Source organism: Arabidopsis thaliana, chromosome 3 (genome assembly GCF_000001735.4).
Source record: "Arabidopsis thaliana chromosome 3, partial sequence".
NCBI lineage: Eukaryota > Viridiplantae > Streptophyta > Magnoliopsida > Brassicales > Brassicaceae > Arabidopsis > Arabidopsis thaliana.
The window spans coordinates 21,917,982-21,941,669 of record NC_003074.8 but is presented as its reverse complement, the minus strand read 5'-3'; the positions used below and the strand labels follow the sequence as shown (position 1 = coordinate 21,941,669).

At 36.3% G+C, this 23,688-nt stretch overlaps 7 protein-coding genes across 23 annotated transcripts; 5 read left to right on the top strand and 2 right to left on the bottom strand.

Annotated features, from left to right (window-relative positions):
* Positions 1–1,304: 1,304 nt before the first annotated feature.
* UTR6 (UDP-galactose transporter 6) lies at positions 1,305–6,392 on the top strand. 2 transcript variants are annotated; one of them, NM_180390.3, is made up of 15 exons: positions 1,305–1,707; positions 1,982–2,195; positions 2,316–2,432; positions 2,725–2,781; positions 3,249–3,326; positions 3,798–3,902; positions 4,110–4,232; positions 4,367–4,444; positions 4,721–4,790; positions 4,930–5,037; positions 5,216–5,349; positions 5,439–5,521; positions 5,665–5,710; positions 5,794–5,866; positions 6,046–6,392. In NM_180390.3, the coding sequence occupies exons 2-14, from the start codon at positions 2,028–2,030 to the stop codon at positions 5,842–5,844; spliced, it is 1,218 nt and encodes a 405-aa protein (NP_850721.1). In that variant the 5' UTR covers positions 1,305–1,707; positions 1,982–2,027; the 3' UTR covers positions 5,845–5,866; positions 6,046–6,392. The 2 variants fall into 2 exon arrangements, with proteins under 2 accessions (NP_850721.1, NP_567083.1); NM_115798.3 differs by having other exon boundaries at positions 1,426–1,707; positions 5,794–5,858; positions 6,046–6,387.
* A 46-nt stretch (positions 6,393–6,438) lies between these two features.
* Positions 6,439–9,333, bottom strand: AT3G59350 (Protein kinase superfamily protein). 6 transcript variants are annotated; one of them, NM_001035816.1, is made up of 7 exons: positions 8,699–8,958; positions 8,182–8,362; positions 7,419–8,070; positions 7,201–7,333; positions 7,021–7,107; positions 6,634–6,918; positions 6,516–6,610 (listed from the first exon to the last, which is right to left on the bottom strand). In NM_001035816.1, exons 1-6 carry the CDS (start codon positions 8,738–8,740, stop codon positions 6,787–6,789), a joined length of 1,227 nt encoding a protein of 408 aa, NP_001030893.1. In that variant the 5' UTR covers positions 8,741–8,958; the 3' UTR covers positions 6,516–6,610; positions 6,634–6,786. The 6 variants fall into 6 exon arrangements, with proteins under 6 accessions (NP_001325735.1, NP_567082.2, NP_001325734.1 ...); NM_115797.6 differs by having other exon boundaries at positions 6,442–6,918; positions 8,699–9,308; NM_180389.3 differs by lacking the exon at positions 8,699–8,958 and adding an exon at positions 9,022–9,333 and having other exon boundaries at positions 6,463–6,918.
* Positions 9,334–10,099: 766 nt separating this feature from the next.
* On the top strand, positions 10,100–12,978 carry AT3G59340 (solute carrier family 35 protein (DUF914)). Of its 4 annotated transcripts, none has more exons than NM_001339964.1 (13): positions 10,100–10,183; positions 10,467–10,524; positions 10,608–10,769; positions 10,898–10,992; positions 11,146–11,203; positions 11,363–11,557; positions 11,642–11,718; positions 11,790–11,872; positions 11,965–12,016; positions 12,109–12,177; positions 12,266–12,352; positions 12,452–12,513; positions 12,606–12,978. In NM_001339964.1, exons 2-13 carry the CDS (start codon positions 10,476–10,478, stop codon positions 12,697–12,699), a joined length of 1,083 nt encoding a protein of 360 aa, NP_001325485.1. In that variant the 5' UTR covers positions 10,100–10,183; positions 10,467–10,475; the 3' UTR covers positions 12,700–12,978. The 4 variants fall into 4 exon arrangements, with proteins under 4 accessions (NP_001325485.1, NP_001325486.1, NP_567081.1 ...); NM_001339965.1 differs by having other exon boundaries at positions 10,100–10,282; positions 10,411–10,524; positions 12,606–12,920; NM_115796.3 differs by lacking the exon at positions 10,467–10,524.
* A 192-nt stretch (positions 12,979–13,170) lies between these two features.
* AT3G59330 (solute carrier family 35 protein (DUF914)) lies at positions 13,171–14,709 on the top strand. Of its 3 annotated transcripts, none has more exons than NM_115795.3 (6): positions 13,171–13,602; positions 13,756–13,812; positions 13,970–14,164; positions 14,291–14,367; positions 14,446–14,528; positions 14,617–14,709. In NM_115795.3, the coding sequence occupies exons 1-6, from the start codon at positions 13,338–13,340 to the stop codon at positions 14,684–14,686; spliced, it is 747 nt and encodes a 248-aa protein (NP_191492.2). In that variant the 5' UTR covers positions 13,171–13,337; the 3' UTR covers positions 14,687–14,709. The 3 variants fall into 3 exon arrangements, with proteins under 3 accessions (NP_191492.2, NP_001326725.1, NP_001326726.1); NM_001339962.1 differs by having other exon boundaries at positions 13,171–13,634; positions 13,761–13,812; NM_001339961.1 differs by having other exon boundaries at positions 13,171–13,634; positions 13,761–13,812; positions 14,446–14,709.
* Positions 14,710–14,774: 65 nt separating this feature from the next.
* AT3G59320 (solute carrier family 35 protein (DUF914)) lies at positions 14,775–17,182 on the top strand. Of its 2 annotated transcripts, NM_115794.4 has the most exons (11): positions 14,775–14,953; positions 15,031–15,125; positions 15,365–15,422; positions 15,535–15,729; positions 15,866–15,942; positions 16,058–16,140; positions 16,219–16,270; positions 16,347–16,415; positions 16,509–16,595; positions 16,695–16,756; positions 16,848–17,147. In NM_115794.4, exons 1-11 carry the CDS (start codon positions 14,830–14,832, stop codon positions 16,963–16,965), a joined length of 1,020 nt encoding a protein of 339 aa, NP_191491.2. In that variant the 5' UTR covers positions 14,775–14,829; the 3' UTR covers positions 16,966–17,147. The 2 variants fall into 2 exon arrangements, with proteins under 2 accessions (NP_191491.2, NP_974459.1); NM_202730.3 differs by having other exon boundaries at positions 14,784–14,953; positions 15,365–15,729; positions 16,848–17,182.
* Positions 17,183–17,234: 52 nt separating this feature from the next.
* AT3G59310 (solute carrier family 35 protein (DUF914)) lies at positions 17,235–19,924 on the top strand (the record flags this gene model as incomplete). Of its 3 annotated transcripts, NM_115793.5 has the most annotated exons (11): positions 17,235–17,477; positions 17,582–17,676; positions 17,774–17,831; positions 17,991–18,185; positions 18,265–18,341; positions 18,416–18,498; positions 18,608–18,659; positions 18,753–18,821; positions 18,930–19,016; positions 19,098–19,159; positions 19,255–19,924. In NM_115793.5, the coding sequence occupies exons 1-11, from the start codon at positions 17,357–17,359 to the stop codon at positions 19,352–19,354; spliced, it is 999 nt and encodes a 332-aa protein (NP_191490.2). In that variant the 5' UTR covers positions 17,235–17,356. The 3 variants fall into 3 exon arrangements, with proteins under 3 accessions (NP_191490.2, NP_001327244.1, NP_974458.1); NM_001339960.1 differs by lacking the exon at positions 18,608–18,659 and having other exon boundaries at positions 17,255–17,477; positions 18,416–18,496; positions 19,255–19,354; NM_202729.1 differs by having other exon boundaries at positions 17,258–17,477; positions 18,608–18,821.
* AT3G59300 (Pentatricopeptide repeat (PPR) superfamily protein) lies at positions 18,964–23,349 on the bottom strand (the record flags this gene model as incomplete). 3 transcript variants are annotated; one of them, NM_115792.3, is made up of 12 exons in its annotated part: positions 22,970–23,349; positions 22,301–22,424; positions 21,967–22,183; positions 21,755–21,857; positions 21,603–21,667; positions 21,363–21,479; positions 21,167–21,265; positions 20,800–20,953; positions 20,542–20,651; positions 20,218–20,367; positions 20,017–20,112; positions 18,964–19,903 (listed from the first exon to the last, which is right to left on the bottom strand). In NM_115792.3, exons 1-12 carry the CDS (start codon positions 23,001–23,003, stop codon positions 19,793–19,795), a joined length of 1,380 nt encoding a protein of 459 aa, NP_567080.1. In that variant the 5' UTR covers positions 23,004–23,349. The 3 variants fall into 3 exon arrangements, with proteins under 3 accessions (NP_567080.1, NP_001325759.1, NP_001325760.1); NM_001339959.1 differs by lacking the exon at positions 22,970–23,349 and adding an exon at positions 22,531–22,590 and having other exon boundaries at positions 19,793–19,903; NM_001339958.1 differs by lacking the exon at positions 21,167–21,265 and having other exon boundaries at positions 19,793–19,903.
* Between the last annotated feature and the right edge of the window lie 339 nt (positions 23,350–23,688).

Genomic DNA, 23,688 nt, shown 5'->3' with positions numbered 1-23,688 from the left:
AAGAAGATACAAAACCGCCTAGTCTTTTGTGGGGTGAGAGTTCCATCCTGCAATGCTTCAATCTCCTCTTTTTGAGACTTTCGAAATAAACCAAATGTTTCACAAAGTGGGTTAAAGAAGAAAGATCAGTTAGTCCATTCAGTGTATCCAAACTTACAAAATGCCTTAGAAAACTGAATAAGATTATAAGAAGACCTTACGTTTTCAAGAAGAGGCGGCCACATACTTGCAAAGTAGTCAGCTGCCTCATCGGACATCACCTTTCTTTCCTTATACGCTGAAGCAGTTACATGAAACTTATTAGAAGTAAATCAAATTCGCTTGCTAGCTGACTAGCTCAAGAGCGTCATCCAGAAAACGTTTCTAAGATTTTGCAACGATATCAAGCGTCTGAGGTGAAAGTAATGTGAGCAAAAATCTGATCTCAGTTAACAAAAATCTAAACAATCAATACTTAAAAGAAAAATCTAAACAATCAATACTGTTTTTAAATCCAAAACAGTAAAATCGAAAATAATCAAAAGTTGAATTTTGGAAAATAAAATTAAAATATGAGCGGGTCAATGTTAATATGCATATAAATATTAATATTAAATAATTTATTTAGAGTATAATTTTACCGATAATGTTTGTTTAAATATTATTATCAATTTTTTAACAAATAAATTAGAACCTAAATAATGTCATGGTTGTGTAATCCTCACAAATTATATAAATTACACTTTGTTTTTGTTTTTGTAGTGTTAGAAACACTTCACTTGTGTGTTAAATACATGATTCTTTATATGTCTTTATCATTTTTTATTTATTTATTTTTTTCTATAATAGTAGTGAAAAAGGTACGACATATGTTATTTCATTCCTCAATATATTTATTTACTCAAATGTATATGTAGATTGTGCACATTAGTTAATTGTTTTGTTTATCTAAATCATAATTGATTTTTTTTTTATCAAAAGTAGTTGCCAAATCTTTATATAGTAGGAAATAATCTAATGTAGGATCAAGAAGGAACTAAATAATTAAAATTAATATATAAAAAAGATGGAAAGAGTTAGGCAATATGCATAAATAGAAAAAACAAATTAATAAAAATGTACAAAACAGGATTTGAAAATAAGTTAATGGGTCTACATTAACATTTAAAACAAAATTATCAACAAATACCAAATAATTAAGCCTAATAAACAAAATTTTCTAAAATACATGGGGTCAAGTGACCCCCTACTAACACCCTACCCCGCTACTGAGTATTACTGTATTAGTATCACCAACACGTTACAAAAACATGTGATGTGAGGATAAATAATTAGGCACATTATTTAATAAACTTGTTTATGTATTTTTCCCCTAAAAAACTATTGTTAGGCAGGCTGATTAGAGCAAATCTCTTAAAAATTCCGCAATTAATAAAGAAAACGTTGTTGTGAAATCAAAGCAAAAAAGAGAGAAGGAGAGGTCGTGTTAGATAATTAGAGCGCACTTGCGAGCAACAACGAACGACGACCCACTGATTCAATCTCCTCCTCTCTGCATATTCCTTGGCATCTTTTCTGGTACCGAAGCTGAGTCTCTGGAGAGTTTCTAGATCTTCTTCAATTCTGCAATTCAGAGCGAAGATTTATTAGTGATTGATTATTCACTCTGGAGCTCGAGTTCTGGATCCGTGTGGCTGGAGGGAATGTTCTGTTAAGCTGATTGTTTAGGTTAGTTTGATCGATCACGATTTTGATAGAATTTTGGAATGAACCGACAAGTCTTCTAATGGCGGCTTTAGATCCATGTTTGGGTTTTTGAGATCTATCTTTTCTTTTTCGCTCATTGTTTCTATTAGATTGTGATTTTATTTAGCTACTGAGATCTGATTGTGAGTTCAGATTTGGTGATTTGCCTTCTCTGCTAAAATTCCACATAAAGTTGATATCTTGTTGCGATTCTTAGTTGGAACGCGACTCATGAGTTGTTGTTGTTGTTTATCAGGCTTGTTGGATCAGTATAGAAATTGTCAGATTGAGAAAGACAACAAATGAAGAACGGTATAGCTGAGTGCCCTGCATGTCATTCAAAATTGGTCTCTCCTGGTAGCAAAACTATTTCTAGGGCTTATGACGACCACAAGATTAGGGTATCCTCAAAACAACGTGTCCTCAATGTCCTTTTGGTTGTAGGTGATTGCATGCTTGTTGGTCTCCAGGTAAATCATCTCCGTTTGACAAATTTTCCATATTTATTATCAGCGTTCTTCTTTTTCCTCTCAGCTCATCATTTGTTTGTGTAAATCACTTAAAAGTTACATACTTTTCCTCTTTTTCAGCCTGTCTTGGTGTATATGTCGAAGGTGGATGGGAAATTCAACTTCAGTCCTATTAGCGTCAACTTCTTGACAGAAATCGCAAAAGTTATTTTTGCGATTGTGATGCTTTTAATCCAGGTATGTTTCTGAACTGACTTACAATCTCGATTCATTTAGTGTGACATTTAAGTTGTACTCTAGTATCTAGGACTAGTTACTAGATGTTTCTAACTTCATAAGAAGGTGACAAGTATGAGAAGTTCATGATGTTGATAAACCAGTAAAGTGAATGTGAAAGGATCCCATTATGTTCTGTGCGTAAAGACAATTTCTTGATTTTTGAATTATTACCTATTTCTTGAGTCTCTTGCTTTTCTGTAAGAACCGTGGATGCTCTATCAATACTTACGTGTTTGTGTTCAAATTGTAGGCCAGGCACCAAAAAGTTGGAGAGAAGCCTCTTCTATCCGTTTCCACATTTGTCCAGGTATCTCTTCTTTGTCAATTAGAGTGAGAGTAGTGTATTGCCAAGCTGCTACTAGATTAGTGGTATGACAAAAAATGGGGGGAAAAAATTAAAGGAAAGAGAATAATGCCTTCGTTTAATCAATTGAATCGTCATGGTAGAGAATAATTCCGATGTTTTAATAAACTGAAGCTAGCTTCTTGAACTTTCATTGCCTGATGGCTAGTCATGTCTTGCAAACATGTCTCATCTTCGTTGCGCCTTCTTATTTTCCTACTGTTCATAAGGTTTTCTAGACTTAAGTAAATTGATGATTCGAAGAGTTACATGTTGGTATGTCAATGCACAGTTGTTTGAAATGTGGAATTTACTGACCAGTACATATAAATAATTGTGAGTTTTCTTAGAACTATTTTTTTCTGCTGAGCTTGAAAGTTCAATGGCTTGACCACTTAGACTGCAGAATTCACTGACATGATTTTTTACAGGCAGCCCGAAATAATGTGCTTCTTGCTGTTCCAGCCCTGTTGTATGCAATTAATAACTATCTGAAGTTCACAATGCAGGTATAGCCACTTGTTATTTTTCATTTTGGTATCCTTAAGTGTAATTAAGCTGTGGAATGTAGTGAGGTATATTGTCAGAAGTTGTGGCTCTATGGCAAGAGCATGTCATGTGGTGTTCTATCTGTTCCAGTTTTGTTGATGCTATATTTTTTTCTTTCCACGTCAGACATTACTTTAGTGAACCATAACCAGATAATGGAATTACCATTTAGAAGGATAAGTTTGTACACCTCTCTTTTCCACCATATCTTCTTATCCCTTAAGATCCGGTGGTCAATGCGTTACCTGTCATGTTTGCTTTGGGTGATAGATATTTGAGTCGTCAGCTGTTTACATCATAATTAAATTGTGGATTGATGTAATTATGATGTGCAATTACTATTTGATTCATCTCGGCTTGTACTATTTGATTCTACCTTGCATTCTCTATGTATTTTCATGTCATATGATAATGAAGTTTCTGCTGTGCAGCTATATTTCAATCCTGCTACTGTAAAGATGCTTAGCAACCTAAAGGTTCTGGTCATCGCTGTTCTATTAAAGATGGTAATGAAGCGGCGGTTTTCTATCATACAGGTCAGTTTCAGTTGTTCTTATTAGTTATATGTATGACCGGTTATCAATAACAGACAATATTGTTGTGGAAGTTTTTGTGTAACCTTCCTTTCGTAGTTACATCTTATCGGCCTAAAATTTTTTGATTACTCAATATAAATTCTTGGTTGGATTTTGTAGGATTTTATATTTATATTGCTTATTCATGTTATCCTAATTTTGTTATAGTGGGAGGCACTTGCTCTGTTGCTGATAGGGATTAGTGTAAACCAATTACGTTCTCTTCCTGAAGGTGCTACAGCCATTGGAATTCCTCTTGCTACGGGTGCATACGTCTGCACCGTTATCTTTGTAAGTATATTTGCTCATTTTGAAGATATTTTGGTTGTTCCATTCAGATAATCTGACTTCTTGTGCTTCCCCGTTGATGCATTATGAAAAGGTTGTAATTCATGCTAGAGGCTAAATTGCAAATTTATATGCAGGTCACTGTCCCGTCAATGGCATCTGTCTTCAACGAGTATGCTCTAAAGAGTCAGTATGACACAAGCATATATCTTCAGGTTAGATGGTTATGATGCATTTTTCTCGGTTTACATCAGGGAAATGATATGCTGTGTTGTTAATGGAATGATATTAGCCACTCTTTCATTTTGTTAGTAAACCAGTTGTTCTTTAGAATCAAAGAACCTTGGGATTGTTGATCTCTTTGTTCTGTTCTCTGGTTTACTTAGCTCAGTTATCACTAATGTTCACGTCAAATTCTAGAATCATGGTCTTCTTCTTTTGACCTTGGTTTTGTTTATGGCATCTCATTGAACATTTTTTTTTCGTTGCAGAATTTATTCCTCTATGGTTATGGTGCAATATTCAACTTTCTTGGAATACTAGGAACTGTTATATATAAAGGTATGTGCATGCATTTTATTTAAAAAATGGCATGGAAGAAAATAATATGTTTTAAGCAGTTAAGCACCATAATAGCTTTTGAAAAACCTTCAAGGTCTTCAGTATGCATTGCTGAGAAATTTTGTCATGATATTGACAGGTCCTGGCAGCTTTGACATCCTACAAGGACATTCTAGGGCTACCATGTTTTTGATACTGAACAACGCAGCACAAGGGATTTTATCGTCCTTTTTCTTCAAATATGCAGGTAATACCGACTAAGCTTTGTTAGATTCATTTAATCTGTGAAACTAGTTGGCTTGAGTCTAGATACTTACTTTCTTAACATATCTGGAGATTGTTTGTTATATATAATCAATGGTATTATTCTTATAGCAAGATTGATATCATGGATATTTACTTGTCTTCATCTTTGATGCTTTCAGATACAATCTTGAAGAAATATTCATCGACAGTTGCCACAATATTTACTGGCATAGCATCTGCTGCGCTCTTTGGACATGTTATAACCATGAACTTCCTTCTCGGAATTTCTATCGTTTTCATTTCGATGCACCAGGTAAACACAGATGAACCGTTTAATTGGTGACTCAATCTAACTTAACAGAATCTTTTCTGTCTAATTAGTTTCGTCTCATTTATACATAGTTCTTTTCACCACTTGCCAAAGCGAGAGACGAGCAACAACAGAATGGGAACCTAGAACTAGGCAACACAAAGGATACTCACAGGTTAGTGTCACTGTACATACTTCTTTACCGTGTTTATCGGTTCTTCTTTAGATAATTTTGACAAGTGACAAGTTGTGTGTAACAGATACAAGTGCAGTGGTTACACCATTTAACTTCTTTTCCTTCTCTGTTATTTCCTTCAGGGCTAATGAATCATTCATCAACATGGCCGCAGGAGCAAATGAAGAGGTGAAGAATAAATTCAGTTCTTGTATTTGTACCAACTTAAGTCGACAGTAATGTTTACTGTCTTTTTGTCTCCGTCTGTTCAGGCTAGTCACCGCGGTGAATCAGACGACAGGACTCCACTGCTTCCCAGATGAAAAGTTTCTTAAATGTAAACAGGTTCTCTCCAAACTTCATGATATTACCTTTAAAAAGCTCCCAAAGATGATCATTTAGGTTTTAGATAGATTCTTACCAAAGCAAGCTCTAGAAGCAAACCTAGGTTTCAGAAAAGATGAATTACTTCAGTAGTACCTGAATGAATGGAGAATCATCAGCTTTCGCTTTTGTTGCTGCAGGATTTTTGTTCGGAAGAATTATTTTGGCCAAGAATATTCTAGAAATTGGGGGTTTTCCATTCGTATACTAGCAGAGGAAACAGTGAAGCAAACTTCATGACACCAACTCTTACTTCTCTCAAGAGTCGGTTTTAAAGTTCGTTGAAGAACCTCTCAAGTCTGAAGCTGTATTGTTTTAAGATAGAGTGAGAACAAAATTGGTAAGTGATATATGTATTTTGGATATATAATATTTGTATTCTTTGGTTTTTGCAAAATATCAGGTCACACTTTTTTGCTCTTGTTTATACAATTACTCTCACAGTTGGATTCTTCTTATATATATAAAAGCATAATTTTTCCAGCCAGTGGATTTCGTTAAACCGACCCGGTTCAAGAAGCATTTCTCTAATCAAGTGTTTTGAATGATTCATTTCTCTGAAATCGAATTAGTAACTGATGAAAATTCCTTTCAAGGTTTGTATATGAAAAGCTTATAATTAGTATTCTGTTAATGAAGAAAGAGCAAAGAAGACCCCCAAAATACAAACCAGATTTAGAATAAATTTTTATAAGGAAAAACAGACTCCACAAAGCATTTGAAAAGACACACCAAATCACTACTCATCACCTTAATAAAACATATACATCCCAACTGAAGAAAAGCCTCGACAAAAAGACTCTCTTTAAGAACACATTTATACGGTATGGCAACAACTGAAACCGAACCCAATCTTCCATTGTTGCTATTGCACAGAAGAATCAGGCTTCCTGGACTGGTACAGCTGCTGCTGTTGATGACCTCAACAATGGTTGAAGAGCTTTTACCACAATGCTCATGTTTGGCCTAAACTCTGATTCATATTGCACACACAATGCTGCTACTGCAGCGAGCTGAAGCGCAAGAACAAGGCGAAACAGTATTTTATGGTTAGCGTTTTGAAAGTGGTTTCGCAGGGGTTATAGATTAAACTGTCAAAAAGATGAAGCTTATACCTTTGCAACAGCTTTAGGAGGATATTCTCCCTTTAGTTTTGGATCAACACATTGCTTCACTTTGTCTTCACTTAGCCTTGGAGTAGCCTGAAGTTAAGACGGCAAATGCCAAGAACAATCAGTAAATTCGAAAGTAAGATTATCCTCAGAAAATTAAAGCAACATGGTTTTAGTACTAACCCAAGTAACAAGACTTTGTTGACCACGAGGCATCGTATGATCGACGGGTTTCCTACCAGTCAAGAGCTCCAAAAGCACCACACCAAAACTATAAACATCACTCTTCTGTGTCAGTTGACCAGTCATCGCATACCTGCAACAGCGAAAATGTACAGTTACAATCTTTCCTTCCTCAAGAATACTGTGTGATCAACTATTATTTCAGAAGCATTCATTACTCTGGTGCGTGGTAACCGAAGGTTCCCAAAACTCTGGTAGAATGAAGACGAGCAGCCATATCAGGAGATTGGTTCGATAGATTAAAATCAGCGATCTTGGCTTTAAAATCTTCAAAGAGAAGCACATTGCTAGATCGAATATCTCTGTGTATTACTGCAGGTTGAACTTTCTCATGCAAATACTCAAGTCCTCTAGCTGCATCAACTGCTATTCTGACCCGTTGGATCCAGTCAAGCGTAGGACCTGGTTGTGCTCCTTGGACTCCTTTCCTCCCGTGTAAGATGTCATGTAAAGATCCCATAGTAGCAAACTCATACGCAAGAATGCGGAAATTCCCTTCAACACAATAACCGAAGAGCTCAACAAAATTATCGTGCTTCAGCTTGGAAACCCTAGAGACCTGAGTCAAGAACTCAACATTTGATTCAGGTTCCGCTGCATTGTCAAGCTTCTTCACCGCGACAGCCTTTCCATCTTTCAAGGTTGCATAATAGGCTCTGCCGTAAGATCCTTCACCAATCAATGACTTTGATCCAAAGTTATCGGTCTTTTCTTTCAACTCATCCAATGACAATGCAGGCACATCAATAGATGGAGGCTCCTTCAAAGCATCAGGCTTCACAGCCGCCTGTGGTTTTCTAGTGTGATGCCCTTCAATACAACAAAACAAAAACCGAAACAAAATGAATTTGCATACAACAAGATCTGTTACTAGCGCAAGAAATGATCAGCTCAAGGGCAGGAAATCACAAAGAGGAGTACCAAAATCATTGTGGTGCTTAGGGCTTCTGAGGTGTTCATTTTCAGAAGAATGGTAAGGTTCTTCAACGTGGCAAGCACAGCACAACCACCTACGCATCTTTTCTCTCTTGCCTATATAGAGATCGTCTACGGCTCTCGGTTTATCCAGCCTAACAAACTGAGCTGGTGAACGATCGTTTGCCTGCAATGTCATCATCATCAGCGTCATTATCAAACTAATTACTCTCACAAAGATTTGAGCAGAAACCTCTTTATTCATGTCATCCATCAATAACAGGGTCAAATATATTATTAACACAGAGCCAAAGTAAGGGTCCTCAAATCAACAGAAACAATCTAACGAATCCTAATCACATTAAGATTCCCAAAATAACATAACAATCTGGAGCTCATTAAGCTAAGCAATGATTCGAGATTCACCCTAAAGTTAAGACCTTTACACAAACCCAATTTGGAAAATTAGAGATAGATTCGAAAAAAAACCAAAGCTTTGAGGAGATCTTCTAATTCTTCTTACCACCAGACCACGGCGATGGTAATCAGAATCCATCGGATACATAGTGAAAGACGGATCGAATAAATTTGGCAAAAAAATGAGAAGGAAGATACGAAAGGGGTCGAGCTCGTGGAGAAATTTGGGAGGAAGCCCAAAGAACTCAAAAGGACTCGAAACCCTTCGAAAGAGCCAAAAGATTTTAAAAACAGAGATAAAAGATGAAAAAACAGCTAAGAGAAGGTGTCAAAAGCAGAGAGATACAGAGAGGAATGATCAAGAATAGACAATTTTTATCCCAAATTTAGTTAGAGATATATAATACAATTAAACAAGATAATTATTACCTGTAAAGTATGTCTCTCTATTTCTCTCTCTGTTTTTGTGAAATGAGTAATGAGTCTAAGCTAAGCTAAGGTCGGTTTTATTGTGGATAAGACAGACGTGGGGAATTGAATTTTTGTTTTGACAGGAAAGCTTAGAGCAAAGACAGAGATGATATAGAATGGAATGGAGGAGACAGAGAAGCAAACGCGCTTAAGGAAATATCTTCAGATTTCGACAAAAGATATTTTAATGCCTTTGTCTCTGTAGCTCTTTTCTTTATGTCGTCAACATCTTTTTTGTTTACGTTGGTCATATTGTACTTTTTTCTTCTGACTAAAACATTCTATTATGAGTTATTTTCTTTTCTTTTTGCGCGTCTTTTACGTTTTTGACCTAATCTGGTCGGTTCCGTCGGCTTTGTATCAGTTTCTGTGAGATCAAAAGTGTTTTTAACTGATTTTGATATTCAAAAAGGAAAGAAAAAAAGATGTTAAGAACGTTCTTGTAAAGTTTCTCTAAAGTAGTCCAACGCTTCAAGCCTTCAACTGAATAAAAATTTAAAATGAGAAAAAGTTGAAAATGTAAATTAAAATGTTTATATTATAGGACTTATTGTTATATGTTTTGTTCATTCAAATTACAAAAGTCACAATTGTTTCTATTATTGTATATTTTTCAACATTGAACTAACGATTTTAAACACTTTAAACAAAACGAAGGAAAATAAAACACTTAAAACAAAATTAATTTTTTGATGGTGAAACAAATACGCGCACACAAAAAAAAAAAAAAAAAAAAAAAAAAAAAAAAACAAGAAAAAGAAAAAGAGATACGGCGTGAGAGGGGGTCACCGGCGGCCAGTTTGGTGGGTACAAAAGCCTACAATTCAAGTTCTATTATTTGTTTGAGGCTTTTAATTCGTATAGAGAGCCCAATAAAGCCTGATATAACCACTATAGGCCCATAAATATTAATAGTCTACTTGCCAGTTTCCACGCATTTCACGTTTATATTTTCCCTTTAAAATATGTGTCACGTGTTTCCACGTACTGTGATATCTTTTTTTTTTTTTAACGTCTACTTTCATTGATAGAAATCATATCCAATCAAAGGCAATTACAGATGGGACAAAATGAATAATAACAGAACGTAGTGTTTCCTTGGATAGGTTGCTTCGCTAAGGTATCTGCTGGTACTGTGATATCTTTTCTTCTTGTCATTTTTGGCTTTTGATGTACTTGCTGACTCCTCCTTTTCATTCCCCTTCTTTTTTTCCTTTTGGTAAATATTTTATTTAAGCATTATGTTTTTTTTGTTTAAACTAATTTATGTTTCTTAATTTATTGGATCAGTCTATATAACACGGTTATAATTCAAACTAATTATATTTGGTAACATTTTCATATTAGACAAATGTTTGAAATCAAATACAAAAAGTACAAACTTTACCTTAATTAAAACTAAGCTTAGTTGAATGGAGGGAAAAGAGAAGGAGAAAAAGAAAAGCTTAAAAAATGTCAACGGTAGGTAGTGACAGCAACAACAAATCCTTTCTGATCTGCCGTCTGCGAATCTCTTATTGTATTTGAATGTCTGTAATTTATAGATTCACCGAAGATCTCAGCTTCTTCTGCAATAATGGCAATGGGTTTCGATTTCAATGAGATGAACAAAACAAAGAAGACTTTAATTGGACTTGGCTTGGGACAGATCCTCTCACTTCTATGTACTTCTAATGCCTTCACATCCTCTGAGCTCGCCAGAAAAGGTTTTACTGTTTCTATTTTTTTTAATGCATGCATCTCGTTTATGCTAGCTTTAAGATTCGATCGATCATATAGATTTATGATCTTTATGGTTTATACATTCATGGTTTAAAATTTTGAAATCTTATAGGAATAAATGCTCCAACGTCACAAACGTTCCTCAGTTATACATTACTGGCAGTCGTCTATGGAGGTATCATGCTCTATCGGAGACCAACAATTAAGGTCAGTATTGAATTTGGTTTCACTTTGTGTTACTTACTGCTAATTTCTCTTTTTGGTGTAATGAGAGTTTTTTTCAAGATTACATGCACTATTGAGTGCTTATAACGTAACTAGTATGTGCTACTAAAATCTTCAATGCAAATACTCTTGTAGGGGAAGTGGTATCACTATTTCCTCCTTGCTTTAGTTGACGTGGAAGGCAATTTTCTTGGTCAGTTTTCTTATTGACACAGTCTTCTTTGGCTTGAGCACTGATCTGAAGTTATTTTGGAGACAAGTTTTCTTAGAAACTGTATATACTTCCATTACATTTTGGTTGCTGTTGTAGTGAGATTTTGAATAAAACTTCATTATTGCTTTGGTTTAACAGTGGTGAAGGCGAATCAGTACACATCGATTACGAGTATCATGCTACTTGATTGCTGGGCGATCCCTTGTGTGTTGGTCTTAACTTGGATGTTCCTGAAAACAAAATACAGATTAATGAAGATCAGTGGTGTATTTATCTGTATTGCTGGTGTTGTCATGGTACTCTTCTCTGACGTTCACGCAGGAAGTCGAGCAGGTAAATGGTAGAAACTAATCATTCGTTACTTGTCACGCAAGTAAAACTCAATCTACGCTTATGATAATGGTTGCGTTTTTTTAGGTGGAAGTAATCCTGTTAAAGGAGATTTTCTTGTTCTAGCTGGAGCAACTTTATATGCTGTCAGTAATACCACCGAGGTAAGCAAGTGCTACAACAAGAAATTGTTATATCCCGCAAAAATGTAAAATTTATTGTTCATTTGTTATAGGAGTTTCTTGTGAAGAATGCAGACACAGTTGAGTTGATGACCTTCATGGGACTTTTTGGAGCCATTATTAGTGCCATTCAGGTGTATCCTTTTGACAACAAAGCTAAGCTATGACTTCTTATGTTTCTTAGACTTATATGCACATTCTCGTTGACGTTCCTTAACCTGTCTATAGAGCCATATTCGAACAAGGTGAGCTCAAAGCTATTCACTGGTCAGCTGATGCAGTAAATATCCCTTTCCCTTGCAATCTATAGAAACCAAAGACTTTTCTTTTATGAGTCCACAGTTTAAAGTTTCTACATTGTCGCGGTTTCAGGTTTTCCCTTTCCTTAGATTCGCAATCACGATGTTCCTCTTCTATTCACTACTACCGATTTTACTGAGGGTGATATGATCTAAACCCACCTTTTACTCTGTTTTCATGCAATTGCCTTTGCAACATGTTAACATCTTTTGTGATATAATCTTCTCAGACTAATGGTTCAACAATGTTCACCCTCTCATTGCTGACATCAGACATGTGGGCGGTTTTGATCCGCATTTTCGCATACCACGAGAAGGTTATAAATCTAACATTATGTGCACTCTTTACATCTCAGTCTCTATAAACCTATACGGATGATATAAAGTAATTAATCATGTATGTAACTTAATGTCAGGTTGATTGGCTCTACTACTTGGCATTTGCTACAACAGCTATTGGACTAATCATATACTCAATGTACACTCTTTCCCTTACTCCAATATCTGTTCTACAATCATGGCTTAAAGTAGTAACACAATCCATGTTGCGTTTTTTCCATATGTTATCAGGAAGGAGAAAGATGAGGAAGAAGAAAGAGAGGAGCAGAGGAAGAAACTGTTGGATGAGGAGGAAGGTCAATCACTTCCAGACACATCGTTATAGTTGCTTCCACCGGAACCCTAACCAAAGGGATATGAGATATTATAGATTATTTTTTCCGGGAAAAACAAAGGGAATTTTTTTTGCCTAAAGACAAGAAAATGTTTGACTAATGGCTTTGTCTGTCTGATTGTTTTGAGTAATAGTATGATGTATGAATATGCCTGGATGTTTCAGCTTTTTCCACAGTATCAGAGTAATTTGTGTACCAAAACAATCAAAACCCTATGGTTCTCTCGAAAATCTCCATCTCCATTGATATCCTTCTTGCCACAACCTTTTTTTGTTAGATGGGAAAGGAAGAGGGCGGTAGTGTTGTTCCTTGTAACAGAGGCAACATGCAACAAATCAATCTCCTCTGTTTTTAAAATTTATAATTCTATCCCCAAGTTCTTGCTAACTACGTTTGCTGCTTCGAATTATTTTAATTTCACACTTTAACCCAAAAGAAAAAAAGAGTCAACAATTTGGAGCGGCGACATACTGTAGTAACTGTACTGATTTGTTGAATTAAAAAGACTAGCTTTCACTGTACTCTCTGATTCTTCTCCATTGTATTGTTATGCATTCACCATAATTGTCTCACCCGAGCTTCCTCTCCAGCTAGGGTTTGTTTGTTTGATTGAAGAAAGAAAACAAGAATGGTGTATTTCAATTTCAATAGGATTAAGACGAAGAAGACTCTAATTGGATTTGGATTGGGACAGATCCTCTCGCTTCTCTCGACTTCTCTTAGCTTTACATCGTCTGAGATCGCTAGAAAAGATTTTAGCTTTTTTTTTTTTTCAAACCATCCCATTTTTAAACATTCTCATGAACTTACAAAATTTGAAATCTTTATAGGGATTAATGCTCCAACATCACAGTCGTTTCTGGGTTATGTGTTACTGGCAATCGTCTATGGAGGTATCATGCTCTATCGAAGATCGGCAATTAAAGTCAGTATTGAATTTCTTTCCTTGAAAACATTGAAATGATCATTGGAGTTTTTGTGTAGTATGAGAATGAGCATTGAAGGTTTCATTAGTAATTTTCTAACGAATGCAAAACATTTGTAAGCCAAGTGGTATCACTATCTCCTCCTTGCGTTTGTTGATGTTGAGGCGAACTTTCTCGGTGAGTGTCCTGACTGAAAGAATTCTTCTTTAACTCATCTGTGTGTTGCCCTTAATGTTTCTCAAGCTTTGTCCAGCTGAGGCTGCAGAGAAAGTAATCTGTTATTTGACTATTTATGATGAGATTTTGATCAGATTCTATTCTTGTGCTTTTCTAGTGGTAAAGGCTTATCAGAACACATCAATGACGAGTGTCATGCTACTGGACTGCTGGGCCATCCCTTGTGTTTTGGTTTTTACTTGGGTTTTCCTAAAGACAAAATACAGATTGATGAAGATCAGTGGTGTGGTTATCTGTAATGTTGGTGTTGTCATGGTAGTTTTCTCAGACGTCCATGCAGGGGATCGAGCTGGTAATGGTGTTAACTGATTCATTAGTTTCTCTTTCTCTTCTTTTCCTACCATGGATTCGCCTGCAAGTAAACACTCACATATTTGCCCAAGAAACTCGAGTTAAGCATATTTATGGTAGCTTTCAGGTGGAAGTAATCCCATCAAAGGAGATTTTCTTGTTATAGCTGGAGCAACCTTGTATGCTGTCAGTAATGTCAGTCAGGTAAGCAAGTCTCTGATCACATACTAAAAAGACTTTAAGTGTACTTGTAATTCTAGTCGTTATGTTCCTTTGTGATAGGAGTTCCTTGTGAAGAATGCAGACAGAGTTCAACTCATGTCTCTTTTGGGCCTTTTCGGCGCAATTATTGGTGCCATTCAGATGTATCCTTCAAACAACAAGGCTAAGACTTTAATGTTTCTTAAAACTTATATGTGCAATCTATGAGGATACTCCTTGACTTGTCCATAGAAGCATATTCGTAGGCTTTTTATTTGAGCCTCCCTACAATGTAAGAAGTTCTATTGTGGCCAGATCTTAATTCAATAAAGCATTAAAAAAGTCAATGATTGTTTGTAGAATATTATAAATAAAGAAAAGGATTCCCCATGACTTTCCTCTCTGAATCTGCAGCTAGAGTTTTGTTTCTTTGGTTTATTGTTTGATTGAAGTAAGAAAGCAGTAATGGTCTGTTTCAATTTCAATGAGATGAAGACGAAGAAGACTCTCATTGGACTTGGATTAGGACAGATCATCTCGCTTCTCTCTACTTTAATTGCCTCTATTGCCTCTGAGATCGCCAGAAAAGGTTTCCCCCTTTTTTAAAAATCCAACCCATTTTTATACATTCATTGACTTACAAAAATTTGAATTGTTTTTTAAAAGGGATTAGTGCTCCAACATCTCAGACGTTTCTGGGTTATGTGTCACTTGCAATCGTCTATGGAGGTATCATGCTGTATCGAAGATCCGCAATTAAAGTTAGTATTGAACTTCTTTTCTTGATTTCAACAAAAAAAAAGAAAAACTTCTCTTTTTGAAAACATTTGATTCACTCTGTCTTATTGGCTTGTGAGTTTTGTATATTTATAGGGAAACATAAAATGTAATGAGTGTGTGTATGTTAAGGTTTCATCATGAAGTGTCAAAACAAAAGTCTAATGTTCGAACTTCCAAGTAGCAAGTGTTGTTAACATCTTCAATGCAAAAATTGTTGTAGGTGAAGTGGTATCACTATTTTCTCCTTGCTGTTGTTGATGTGGAGGCGAACTTTCTCGGTGAGAAAGAACTCTTCTTTTGTCCCACTCTTTGGCCTGAGCACTGATCCTGGGTTTTCATGTTTTTTGTTGAGTATCATGAGTTTTTGAGTCATCTCCATTGCTTCCATAGTTGTCAAGGCATTTCAGAACACATCGATGACTAGTATCATGCTACTGGATTGCTGGGCGATCCCTTGCGTTTTGGTCTTGACTTGGGTTTTCCTGAAAACAAGATACAGATTGATGAAGATCAGTGGTGTTGTTATCTGTATTGTTGGTGTCGTCATGGTAGTTTTCTCAGACGTCCATGCAGGGGATCGAGCTGGTAATGGTGTAAATTGATTCATTACTTCTCTTTCTCTTATTTATTCTTACCATGGTTTCACTCATCTTAAGTCTGCAAGTAAACACTCACATATTGGCCAAGAAACTTGATTTAAGAATATTATGGTGGCTTTTAGGTGGAAGTAATCCTGTCAAAGGAGATTTTCTTGTTATAGCTGGAGCTACCTTGTATGCTGTCAGTAATGTCACTGAGGTAAGCAAGTATGTAACCACATACTGGAAAGAAGATTGTTATTATATCGCGAAAGTCGATACTTTATGAAAGTTAGTGTGACTGTAATTGTAGTCTCCCTGTTTCTCTGTTATAGGAGTTCCTAGTGAAGAATGCAGACGTGACTGAGCTCATGGCTTTTTTGGGCCTTTTCGGCGCAATTATTGCTGCCATTCAGATGTATCCTTCAAACAACAAGGCAATTATTTTTTTATTTATCTTAAACTTCTATGAACATTTTCCCTGACTTGTTCATAGAAGCATATTTGAACGTGGTGCAGTCAGAGCTATTCAGTGGTCAACTGAGGCGGTAAGCATGCTGCTACACTCCCTTTCAATCTCTGCAAATAGAATGACTTCTTTGGAAAATTAATTTGTGGTTCCAGATTTTACTTTACATTGGAGGCGCACTCGGGTTATTTCTGTTTTACACATTAATCACAATCTTAATCAAGGTATGTGACAAAACTGATACCATACGATCAATACTCTCTTTTCCATGTTAATGTCTCTGAAACTGTAACATCTTTTGTAATGTGACCTCTCAGAATAATGGTTCAACAATGTTCAACCTCTCGTTGCTCACATCAGACATGTGGGCTATTTTGATCCGCACTTTTGGTTACCACGAAAAGGTCTGCAGATTATGTAAATCAAACATTTAGGAAAATCTTGTAATTTCTGTCTGTAGAAATCAGCTCATGAGATCCAATGGTTATGTATGTTAATGTCAGGTTGATTGGCTCTACTTCTTGGCATTTGCTACTACAGCTACTGGACTGATCATATACTCAATGTACAGTCTTTTCTAATCTTTCTTCAAGTAGAGTATCTGTTCTGCACTCACATGAAGATCAGTGTTCTTGACCCATTGTTGATATTTTCAGGAAGGAGAAAGATGAGGAGGAACAAAGAAGTGGAGAAGTGGTAAGTGAGAGGAGGAAGCTGTTCGATGAGGAGGATGGTGACTCGCTCCACAGCAACCTTATAGATGCTTCCACCTGAAACCTAATCAAATCAAAGCCTCTGGTTTTTACTTGTCTATAACATTGACTGTGACTTGTGGGATATATGATTATTATTTTTCACACTTTTGGGTTGGAGGAGTCCACAAGTTTGTACATTTCTCTCCCAAACTTTGGTAACTGTAAAGAAGGAAAAATGTATTTGATACAAAGATTAGTTTCAAATGGTGTTAGTGAAGTAAATAACTGTACCTCAATAAAATATAATACTAATTGACTATCTCAATCCCAAGAACTAAAACTCAGAGTTGAAAAGTCAAACGGTTCCCAAAGGCGTCACACTCTCTTCTCTCTTCTCTCTCTCTGTGTACAGCTGAGGATTTAAAGACTACAGCTTCCTACACTCTTTCCTCTCACTAACTGACTCAGTGATGGGTTTCGATTTAAAGGAGATTAGGACGAAGAAGACACTGATTGGTCTTGGTTTGGGACAGCTCCTCTCACTTCTTGCTACTTCTAATGGCTTTACATCTTCTGAGCTCGCCAGAAAAGGTTTCAAGTTTCTTCTTTTCTGGTTTATTACCATTACCCCAGCGGCTTCATGATCTCTTTATCAATTGGTTGATAAATTCTTGTAAATTTTAAAACTTTTTTAGGAATTAATGTTCCAACATCACAATGCTTTCTGAATTATGTGTTACTGGCAATCGTCTATGGAAGTATCATGCTGTATCGAAGATCCGACATTAAGGTTACTATTGATTTTTTCTTCACTCTCTGTTACCTCTCACAGGAGTGTCTATCTATCTTTACATAGAAAGTATTGTTAACATTGATCTTCAATGCAGGCGAAATGGTATTACTATTTCCTCCTTGCTTTTGTTGATGTGGAGGCCAATTTTCTCGGTGAGTCTTGTGTTGTTTGCTGATAAAGATCTTCTTTTGTCAAGTTTTTGTGGCTTGAACACTGATGATAAGTACTTTGTTATTATCCTGCTTTGGGATGAGTTTTATTTATTACGAGATTATGAAATCAATGACTCCATTGCTTTGATTATTTTACAGTGGTGAAGGCTTACCAATACACTTCATTGACAAGTGTCATGCTACTGGATTGCTGGGCGATCCCTTGCGTTTTGGTCTTGACTTGGTTTTACCTTAAGACAAAATACAGATTGATGAAGATCAGTGGTGTTTTTATCTGTATTGTTGGTGTTTTTATGGTAGTCTTCTCAGACGTCCATGCAGGGGATCGAGCTGGTAATGGTTTTTGAAAGCTCTTACTGATTCATGACTATGTTTTTAATCATGGCTTCATTGAATTTTGGTGGTTTTTCAGGAGGAAGTAATCCTGTTAAAGGAGATTTTCTTGTTTTAGCTGGAGCAACCTTATATGCTGTTAGTAATACCAGCGAGGTAAGCAAGTGCCACAACAAGAATATGTTGTTATATCGCGCGAAAATGTAAAATCTATTGTTCCTTTGTTATAGGAGTTCCTTGTGAAGAATGCAGATACAGTTGAGCTGATGACCTTCTTGGGGTTTTTTGGAGCCATTATTAGTGCCATTCAGGTGTATCCTTTATGCAAAAAGCTATGACTTCTTATGTTTCTTAGAGTTATATGCACATTCTCCAGAAAAACCATATTTTTCAGCTAAGGCCTTGACTTCACTTGTCCATAGAAGTATACTTGAACGTGATGAGCTTAAAGCTATTCACTGGTCAACTGGAGCTGTAGGTTTTCTTGCTATGGCCATTTCCATTTTAACATCTGCAAACCAAAGACGACACATTCTTGTCTATTTATTACATTTTTCGCGGTTTCAGGTTTTTCCGTTCCTTAGATTCACACTCACAATGTTTCTCTTCTACCCATTAGTCCCGGTCTTACTCAAGGTATGAGATAATACAGAAGTCATATGATCAAAACCCTTTTCCCTCTTTTGTTTTTCATGCCAATGTCTACGAAACTGTAACATCTTTTGAAATATGATCTTCTCTCAGACCAATGGTGCAACAATGTTCAACCTCTCGTTGCTCACATCAGATATGTGGGCTGTTTTGATCCGCACTTTTGGTTACCACGAGAAGGTCTGCTCACTTTGAATATCAAACATCAGGAAACCCTTACATTTTCTATCTGTAGAAATCAGCTAATGATGTTAATACCAGGTTGATTGGCTCTACTTCTTGGCATTTGCTACTACAGCTACTGGACTGATCATATACTCCATGTACAGTCTTTTCTAATCATTTTTCAAGTACAATAAACAATCCATCAATGAACTTATTATTCTTCTCCATTTTTCCCATGTTGGATGCTTCTCAGGAAGGAGAAAGATCAAGAGGAACACAGATTTGAAGAAGTGGGCGACGAGGCGGCTATGCAGAGGAAGTTGTTAGGTGAGGATGATGAGCCGGGAACCTAACCACATAGGTTTTTGTCAATTCCATCGACTGTGTGATATTATATTATTGCATCCAGCAAAAATAAAGGATCTTTTGAGTGGAGAAAAGTAAGGACACCGTTGGTGACTGTAAAGAGTGAGAAAAAGGGCTTTATTTGATCTTGATTGTAAAGATAAACGAAGATTTACATTGTAAGAACAACATTGGACTATTATAGAAGTTACTTCAATTGTATCAACTTCTCTTTATTCTTGGGTTTAATTTAGTTTACTTACTACTAAAACGTAAGAGGCTGAATCTCCACACAGTTCTAGAACAGTCACTTTAAAGCTCATCGTTATGTACACAATCGCCAGGCCAAAGAACTCGTATAAGTACTAGACAGATCCAGTGGCAAAACAGCTTCTTCTCTGTTTCCTCATTTTCTAGTTTAGTGACTTTGATCAGCAACGGTTTTTTTAACGAAATGCATCCTTCAAACTCTCGTCATGACACTTCAACTTCCTTCTGCGTGAACGAGGGAACAGTAGCTGGTGGATCTTCTTCTCTGCTGCCATTTCTGTTGTAGCCTGTCATAAACAATGATGAGAGAAGCATTATCATATCAGAGTCCTTATGATTTTGTTTTCTTGTTGAAAAAGGTGTATATTTGTTTGATGTTTTAGTTTGAGATTTCTCTCACCCTGGTTTTGAAAGGGAAACGGTGAGTTTGGACTTGTGCACCTGCGAAAACTCTCACATCCATACCAAGACTATCAACACTGATCAGGTTAGCTTCCTGCATGAGATTACCACAAAGTAGCAAAACTGGGTTACAAAATGTGGTAGGTATGTAAACCAGAACTGTACTTCCAGATTATATTCAGAGACATGGATACAATACCTCTGCATGAAGACCCTTCTTTTTGCAGAGAGCTTTAAGTGCAATGCTGGAGTTAATCCCCCTGTTGTTGAAGCGCTCGATGATTGCAGAAGTAGAGTGCACTAGGATGTCTGGTTCAGCATCTTGAAAATCTTGCAAACTTATAGAAGACTGAAAATAGTCAAAGAATCTAGATCAACTCACGGTGAGACTGTGGGAGACAAAAATGACACACAGAGAGTTTGTATGAAAGTCAATGTTCGCAAAACAGCTCAACATATGTTAGCCATCGTTTCAAGCAATTTTTTCAACATCCAAATGACCTGACAGGTGGCAAAAACATACCTCTGCTCCATAGAGGGAGAGAAGCTCTATTCCCACAATCTCTAATCTATATAGACTTGAACTCATATCATTCTCGTCACGTCTGGAACTAGTGATTGGATTATCATCACCTGAAGATAAATATCCAAAGGGAGGTGAATCCAGGATGTCAAACAGAAATGTGTACGTGTATAGTACAGAGATTCCTCTAAGTTCTATGTAAAAGAGGTGGTACAAAATCAAAAACAGCATTTTGAGGACTAGAAAATATGAAAGGACCTTGAACCTCCCAGCTATAGTCATCTCTATCTTCCGAAAGAAATAATCTTCTTATATAAGATTCCTCGTCAAGGAAAGCGGGCCTAAGGCATCCAAGTATGGATACACCATTAGATGGATAGTCCATTTTCCTGTCATAGTCCATGCTGATGGCCTGCATGACAAGAGATCCCAAATCAACTACATAGTCAATGCAATGCAAGACCAGTATGTATCAAATATAATGCTTGTACGCAGTACTAAAGAGACTAGAGGGTTCGGTAACCGTTGCAAAATTCCAAGTTTATAGACAGAAACAAGTGAGAACATTGTTTAAAGCATGTCATTTTTATTAGATTTCTCATCATGCTATTGCATAGGATATAACCTTCGACAGGTGTTTGGCAAAGTAAATAGGATGAACACCGTTGGAGGTGTCAGGCATTCCCCAATCTATCGGAATATCTCTAGCTTCAGAATCCATAATCTACTCATATTTCAAAGTAATCAGAGCATTAATAAGACAAGAGACTTGGCATGCTTTGCAAGAAAACTAAGAGACTACAACAACAGCTCCAACCTACCTCGAAATAATGGTCATCAAAAATAATTTGGTCAAGATTACCAATGTCTGAAATGTTATATTCCTCATGGTGCCGTGTGTTTTCGTATCGCGGGACATCCATTCCAAAAAAGGCTTTCTACAAGTATAAGATGAAACTTCGATTAATAGGTGTTGGACATGGTGCTTATACCAAGCTAAGAAATGTTATCAACTATGGACATATACATGACATTCCACTTGATCAAAATGACACGCTTACCACTGGATTACTAGCTCCAGGATCTTCTAAGATGTTCTCATCATCAGGAATTTCAAAAAAGATATCTAAATTGGAAAAAAAAAAAAAGAAGCTGGTGAGAAAGAAAGTAATTGATAGATATAAAATATATTGAGCGATAATATAAGACTAACCTCCATAATCATCAATGACATACTTAAATTCGGACCATGAATTATGATCGTGTGGTTCACAGTGAATAGCTCCAGGAAACACCAGCACAGCACTGCTGTTCGCCTACAAGTAAAAAATGAATACCGTGTTCACGCATACTCAAAAATAGCAAAACTCCACACTGTTCTAGTCCATATGAAGTCATGGTTTGTGTTGTTTCCCGGCTATAAACCTCGACGGTAGTCCTTGCAACTTCAGAAGCAGAGAGCTTTGTCTCCTGGACTCTTTTGGACGGCTTCAAATCTTCTAGAGGATGATATCCATAGAAAGATGAATCAGGAACCGAATCAGAATAATCAGCAGCAACCGAAACTTTCGTGAGGCCGAGATCATGTCCACCGGATGATACATGAAATGCTGATCCAAAAAAAGGAATCTTGCATCTGGAACTGAATAGAGGAAAACACATTACATGACAATCACAAAGATGATAAGATTTACACTTCAATCAAATTCACTCCAAAATCAAAACAATGGACACACGTTTCTTCATTATTGACAAATACCTTAAAACAGAGAGATTAGCAGAGCCACATCCATCAAACACACGATTTCTTGCATTGCTGGTTCTTTTGTAAGGTATGGAGGAAGAGAACTCATCCGTGTAAGATTGATGGCAATGAGATGGACCTGATAAATACATACCAAGATTGTTCACTGCTCCCAAATTTTAACAGAAAAACAAAAAAAAAACAAAAATTGAAATTTTCAGGGAAGAAGAAGCAAAAGGAGAGACCTTTAGAATTACTAATATCAGATTTAAAGATCTCTAACAATGACATTAGCATTTAATTCCTAAAAAAACAAAAAATAATTAAAAAAAAAACAAAACTTGACACAGAAATAATTGTCTGAGGTCTCGTTTAGATTCAAAGCAGAGAAAAATGAAACTAATTTCAGGCTAAACGCCAAAAAGCATAAAGATTGAAGAAAACAATTCGACGACAGAGATAACCCACGAACCAAAAAACAAATTTCGATCGAGCTAAACAAACCAATTCGATTAAATATCAAAACAAGTCAACCAAAAAGAATCTCCCAAATGCTTTCGCCATTAATGAAAAAAAGAAGTTAATTTTAATTCGTCTCTGTCAGCCATGCACTAACTTCAGATTAGTCAATGAACAATACATATGAAACAAAATGAAGAGAGATCTCGAAGAATGGCGAAGTACCGAGGGAAAAAGAGGAAGCAGCCGCGATCACCATGATTTACACAAACAGAGAGAGCGGATCGGAGAAGCTGATATCTAAGCCGCCGTGGAATGTCAAAGAATCTGATCGTTGGGAATCCTCGTGTCCGCCGTATTCTTCGCCGTCTTCGTTGCCGTCGCTGATCACGTTTTTGTTTGGTGTTCTTATGTTTACTGTCGCATCTATTAAATGTTGCAGAGAGACTTCAGAAACTTTCAGCTTTCTTTATTGTTTTTATTTTTTTGTTTTTGTTCCTTTTTTTGTCGTCATGGCAATACTGATTTTTTTTTTTCTTTCTTTTTAGATCATGGGAAAGGTTGGTGTGGTTGGTATTTTTCGTTATGCTTTTGTGAAATTTTCGTTATCCTTTTTTCTATCTGAAAAAAAATGAATTGTAATGAATTAAAATGATGGATATATGGATATTCTTTTGATTCTTTTATTTAATGCTCATGAAAAAACTCTTGACTCATTGACGACCAATTGTGACTTGTGTGAGTTACATCAGTTTAGTACGGTTTTGTTTGGTATAAACTCTGGTTTAGTGAACCTAAGTGAAAATTCACACAATTATGACTTGTGTGAGTTGCATCAGTTTAGTACTTGTTTAGTTTTTCTTCTTTTTCAGACATTGGTATACGGAATGAAAATTCTTCCGAGGACTATTCACTTCAATCGGTAATACGTGCATTACGTGGTA